The 6,000-nt window shown below is 68.6% G+C and overlaps 1 protein-coding gene across 1 annotated transcript; it reads right to left on the minus strand.

The window, feature by feature from the left end:
- Nucleotides 1-1,161: 1,161 nt before the first annotated feature.
- On the minus strand, nt 1,162-2,135 carry PHLDA2 (pleckstrin homology like domain family A member 2). The gene is made up of 2 exons (XM_080815740.1): nt 1,694-2,135; nt 1,162-1,492 (listed from the first exon to the last, which is right to left on the minus strand). Exon 1 carries the CDS (start codon nt 2,098-2,100, stop codon nt 1,705-1,707), a length of 396 nt encoding a protein of 131 aa, XP_080671866.1. The 5' UTR covers nt 2,101-2,135; the 3' UTR covers nt 1,162-1,492; nt 1,694-1,704.
- Nucleotides 2,136-6,000: the final 3,865 nt, after the last annotated feature.

Raw genomic sequence — 6,000 nt, forward strand, 5'->3', positions numbered from 1 at the left:
ATTCCTTGCAAGGAATGGTTCCTTTTCTTTTTGGAGATTTTATTTATTTGACAGAGAGAGCGCGCGAGCACAAGCAGGGGGAGCGGTAGGCAGAGGGAGAGGGAGAAGCAGACCCACAGGGGCCTACAGGGGCCCAGAAGCGGGGCTGGATCCCAGGAGATCCCTGAGCAGAAGGCAGACGCTTAACAGACTGAGCCCCCCAGGTGCCCCACAAGGGATGGTTTCCTCCGGCTTCCCAGCGAAGGGGCAGGTGCCCACCCCCTCGCCCCAGTCAGCCCTGAGACCCAGCAAGGAGGCCCATGGGGCTCCCCTGCGTCCAGTGTGAGCGACAAGACTTTAGGGCCCATTTTGGTTCTTCCCTCCCCATGCCACTGCCTCCCACCCCTGACACCCTTTCCCCAGAAAGGTCCCCGAAATGAAGTCTCCCCTCAGCAGGCCGAGAACAATGTCCTCCTCTTCTGTCCTCTGGCTTGCTCATCACCAGCGGCTGGAGGAACTCACCTCCTGAGTCCTCCCCACTGGGCAGCCCCGGACACACTGTCTTGGCCAATCTCAGAGGAGGCGGCTGGGCGGGCAGGGCAGAGGCAGCTGGCTTGGCAGCTGCCAACCACGGGGAATGGCCCAGGCCTCCCCTTACTTGCCCAGAAGCCCCGCCGCCTTCCTAGCCCCACACGGTGGGTGCCGGCCAGGAGGACCTGGTGGCCGCGTGGCCAGGAGCAGCTGCGGCCGCAGGGTGGGGTGGGGTTAAGGGGAGCGCAGCGGGGCAGGCAACCAGAGGCAGAGGGCTGCGGGACAGGTGGCGAGTGGGTGGCGGGCGGCAGTTGGGGTCTGTGGGCAGAGGAGGTGCGCGGACCTCGAGGGGGCGGTTTGAATGACCTCCCTGGGCAAGCACCAGCCCGGTCCTTCCAGCGTCCCAGCCTCCCGAGGCACACCCAGGAGCAGAAGTCAGCTGGGGCCAAACCTCGGGGCACTTCCCAGCCTCGGGAGAGGCTGCTTGGCAAGGAGGGTGTGAACAGGGCCACGCCGATGACACTGCGCTCATTCAGAGTGCTCTCCCCGTGCCCTTCAGACGCCAGGGTGGTGGCTCTCCCCACCCCCACCCGACGCCCACGGGAAGGGCCGCCAAGCCGCCGGCAGGAAGCTCACCGCACCACGCCTGGGTTGGTAGAAAAGGGAACAGATCAAGCAGTTTATTTGGAATGAACACATTGATGCAAAAACGAAATATTACGACAGATGGTTCCATGATAACCACCCAAATAAATACATAGATAGTCTGATAATTTAAGGCGCCCGCTCAGCGGGCCGAGGCTCTGTGGCTCCGCATGGGGAGATCCTTCCGTGTGGGTCAGGGACACGGCTCCCGGCCTTTGTCCTCACTGTGGTCAGCGGGCGGGCGGCCCGCCCAGGTCCCCCGCAGTCCCGGGCGCCCCCCGGGGCTCCTGCCGGCGGCGCGGCCCCGCGTCGGCCCGACTCGTCCAGTGCGCGGCTCCTGGAGGGGGTGGGGGGAGAGCAGGCGGTTAGGGCGCGCGGCCCCCAGCGCGCGGCGAGCGGCCGGGGCCCGGCCCGCGGAGGGTCCCCCCTGCGGCCCCGCGCGCGGACACGCGGTCGCGGTCCCCCGCGCGGCGGCCTCCCCGCGACGGCCTCCCGCGACGGCCTCCCGCGACGGCCTCCCGCGACGGCCCGCACTCACCGCGGCGGCGCTCAGGGCGCGCGGGCCGGCCGGGGCTCGGCGGGCGCGGCGGGCGCGGCGCGCTCCTGGCGGCTGCGGAAGTCCTGCAGGGCGCGGCGGTTCTGGAAGTCGATGAGCGCCAGCGTGATGGCCGCGTTCCAGCAGCTCTCGCCCGCGCAGCGGAAGTCGATCTCCTTGCGGTCGGTGGTGACGATGGTGAAGTAGACGTACTTGCCGGTGCGCTCCACGCAGTCCACCTTGAGGATGGAGTGGAAGCGCAGCTCCTTGGGGCGCGCGCCGGGCCCGGCGGGGAACAGGCGCAGGCGGTCGGGCGTGAGGACGCCGCGCTTCTTCTTCCACAGCTGGAACAGGCTGTCGCTGCGCTTCTCCAGCTCGCCCTCGCGCAGCACCTCGCCCGGCGTCCTCATGGCGGTGGCGGCGGCGGCGGCGAGGGCGAGGGCGGTGCGGACCGTGCGCCCCGGAGCGCCCGGCGCGGCCTTTATGGGGCCCCGCCTGGGCCCGCCCCGCCCCCGCGCCGAGGCCCCGCCCCGCGCCCCGCCCCCGCCCCGAGACCGCGCCCCCGCCGTCCGCGGCCCCGGGAGGCCGCGCGCTCCGCTCCTGGTCCTCCGACGCGCCGGCCCCGGCCCCGGCCCCGTGGGGTGACTCGCGGTCCCCACCCCGCCCCGGACGCCGGCCCCGCGGAGGAATGCGCTGCGGCCGGCCCTGCCCGCGGTGACTCACCGCCGGGGAGCCCCGGGAAGCGCCGGGGGACGGGGCCGGCCCAGGGCGGGGAGCCGGCGGGGCCCGGACCCCCACCCTCCTCCAGGCGCCCGGGCAGCTAGTCCTCGCGCGCCCGGAGGGCCCTTCCCGGGGAGACCCTCCGGTGGCCCTGCCCGGCCGGCCTGCTCTCCCACCTCCACCCCCGCGGGCCGCCCCGGGCCGGACCTTCGGTCTTCCCCACCCCGGGGCCAGGCCGACGCGGAGAGCGGGTGCTGTGAGGCTGCTTTCTCCTCCGTGGACTGGGGACAGTAACACTTCTGTTCGATGAGGGACGCAGGGACAGTGCCTCGTAAACGTGAGGGAGCCTCCTCCCTCCCCGGGGTCCTGTCCTTCCCTCGCCCTCCTGCCGGACGTCCGCCCCCCAACCCCCACCCCCGCCTGCATCCCCCAGGGCGGAGGGGGCCTCCGAAAGGCCCTGGGGGTGCCGAAAGCTCTCTGCTGGTGTTGGAGGGTCAGCCTGGGGCGGCCGGTGGGGGCGGCTGAGTCATGCTTTCCAGTCGGAAGTGGGGGGGGCAGGCTTTTTATTTACTGTCTCCCTTTTATAGGAGCAGGAGTGACGGCTGGCTCCGCCCGGTTCCCAGGGGTGGGGGTGGAGTCCCGGAGAGGGTCCCCTGCGGCCAGGGCCTCTTCAAGACACCCACTTTCCAACACCCCCACCTAGCTGTGACCCTGGGAAAGGACTGCACACCGAACAGGAAGGGCCCGGGTCCCCTGGCGGGCAGGGACAAGGTTGCAGCGCAGGTGCAGGTGCGGAGGAAAACCCAGGTCCCTGCTCCAAAAAGTTTTCCCGCTGGTGAGGGCAGAGCGCAGGACCGAGTCGGTGCAGGTTCAGGAAGCCGGCCATGCAGCTGAACTGACCCTGCCCCAGCCACCCCTGCGGCGTGGCCTGGAAAGTCCCCTAACCTCGCAAAGGGCAGTCCAGGACCCCGGCCCTTCTGGGTCACCGGCTGGGACGAGGGGCTTGGGCTAGGAACCCGAGGACAGGAGCCCTGCCTGCCCTCAGGAAGGGGGCCCTGGGGGCCCGGGGCCATGAGGACAGCTTGAAGGAGTTCAAGGGGAGGGGGCGGTGCCTGCGGAGCTGCCCAGGGGGCGCCCAGGGGTGCTCTTCTCAGCCCCATTTCACAGAGAAGTGAGGCCTTAGGGAGGAGGGGGCCTGGTGGGAGGGGCGGGGTGGGGGGAAGAAGAGGTGGGGGCTTGAGGTGATAGAGGAACAGACTGACTGGGAGGAAGGGGCTGTGGGGGGCCCCCCGAACCAGGGGGTGCCCGGTGAGGCGAGGTGAGGCCGCATCTCCTTGCCTCCCACTGGCCAGGCCTCTCCGGGCAGCGTTGGCGGGCCAGCGACCTGGGGGGTGCTCTGACAAGTGGGTGTCACAGGGAGCTGGGAGGAGTCTTGGCCTCCAACCTGGGAGGGAGACCCTGGGGCAGGGCAGCCTGGGCGGGGATCCCAGACGGTTGGGGGTCGGGAGCTGGGCCCACCCAGGCAGCTTCACTAGCAACAGCTCCTGCCCTGGGCCAGCAGAGGCCCCGTGGGCAACCTGCCGCCGGCTCCTGCTCCCCGCTAAGAAGCATGAGCCTGGAGCCAGGAGAGGGCCCTGTGCCCGCCCCCAAGTAGGCCCATCGGGAGGACCCTCTGGGGCAGGGAGTTGGGAGGCATGAGGAGGACGCAAAGCACTGCCCTCGTAACCCCAAGGGGAGAACTTTCGGTCTCCCTGAGCCATTTGGTGGCCAGGAGCCCAGAGGACCCAGCAGGGAGACGGCTTCCCGCCAGGCAGTGGGGGCCCTGCTGAGGATTCGGCCTGCACCCCACGGGGAGCTGCGGCCCACCAGGCTTCTTGGCCACCTTGGCCACCCGCCGGACAGACAGGGGCTGCGTTTGCCCTCTTTGCCCCTGTTGGTCCCCCAACAAGGTGGGGGCTGCTGGGGTCACTTTCTTAGATTTGCAGGGAACGGAGTGTGGGGTCTCGGAGAACTTAGGGCCTCAGCTGAGGGTCCCGCTGCCAGCCTGTGCGCCCCAAGGCCCCGGGGCAGGAAGTGGCCCCACCCAAATGAACAGGGAGGGGCCTTGCCCGGCTTTGCCTCCCATCGGTGGCGTCAGGCAGTGTAGGTCAGAGCCAAGTTTACTAATATTTATCCGAGGGTCGCATCCGGGATTCACGCACAGCCTGCCTGGGGGACACCCGCTCCTGCCGCCGGGCAGACAGGCTAGTCCCCAAACATCCGGCCAGGGACCCTTGCTGTCCCATCCGGCTGGGGGAGGACGTCAGACGGCCCAGACAGAATGACGGCACCTCTCCGAAACGCCCCTCGTGAGCTCATCCGTGCAGCCGTGAGAGGCCGAGCCCCGGAGGCTCTCGCCCAACCAGCCTGGGAACAGCGGCCTGTGAGGAAGCCGTGCGTCATGGCGGCCCAGGGCAGCCCAGGTGCCCCGGGCTCGATACCACCCTCTTCCTGTGGGAGGCGGTGCTCAGAACAGCCCCGGGGTGGGGCTCCCTGCTTCCCCTGCCTGGGAGACCCTCTCCCCTGGCCCCCTCCAGGAAGTCCCCTCGGATCGTCAGAGCATACCCTAAGGCCTACTCCCACCAAATGTGCAACTGCTGGACCTTGGGGTCCCAGTGGTGGCTTCAGTGTGAACCCCAGGAGGGTGGGGGAAGTCCACGCACCTGGGAGGTGGCCTGATGCCACCAGACCTGAGGCTGACACGGCCCATTGGCCACTGCTGCCTGCCATCAGGCCCGCCCTTGATGTCTCTCCTCCCATCGGGAGCCTGGGAAAAGGGAGAGGCCCGAGGGCGGGAGGCGGGTGTCACAGACTTTCACTGTCAGCCTGGCTTCGGCCCGCAGAACTGTGACTGTGTCCCTGTCCCCCTCTCTGGTTCTCGGGGCCCTCAGCGGGAGTCTGACAGGTGGGCCTCCGCATGAGACACTCATCAATGAGAAACACGGCCCCCGCCCAGAGCACCTTTCTCCTCCTCGGCCCCGGGCAAGCTCCCATCCACCCCTCACTACCTCGCTCAGCTCCTGGAATGCAGGGAGAGGGTCGCAGACTTTGGGGCCCCCAGGGCCCAGCCCAGGTGTTCAAGAAAGGTTCTGGGAAACGTGGACTTAAAAAGCGTCGACCTCATTGTCCCAGAAATGTGACTGTTCAGAGCAACTGAAGTTAGTGGGGGCTCTGCGTGCTTGTCAGAGATATCAGGGAGGGGTCGGGGCTGGGGGGCCAGGGCCAGGTTGGGGAGAGGAGCAGGAGCCGCCAGGCATGCCCACACTTCGGGAAGACTGCCCAGGGCCTGGTTCACGGGGACACAGGACCTTTCTGGAAGCCTGAATGAAACGATGCACAAAATACAGGGAGGGAGAGCAGAGATAGACAAGCTGTGGCCGCCGCCTTCTGGATGGTGTCAGCCCTTGCAGGCCCCCGGGCGGCGTCATCACAGGACAGAAGGGACATCTGCGCCTGTCCACCCCGCCTCCCAAAGGTGGACTGCTTACTATTATTTAGCCAAGGGTCCCATCCGGGAGTCACACGGAGCCTGCCTGAGGGGACTCTCACTC

Source organism: Martes martes (assembly GCF_963455335.1).
Source record: "Martes martes genome assembly, chromosome: 10".
NCBI classification, from domain to species: domain Eukaryota; kingdom Metazoa; phylum Chordata; class Mammalia; order Carnivora; family Mustelidae; genus Martes; species Martes martes.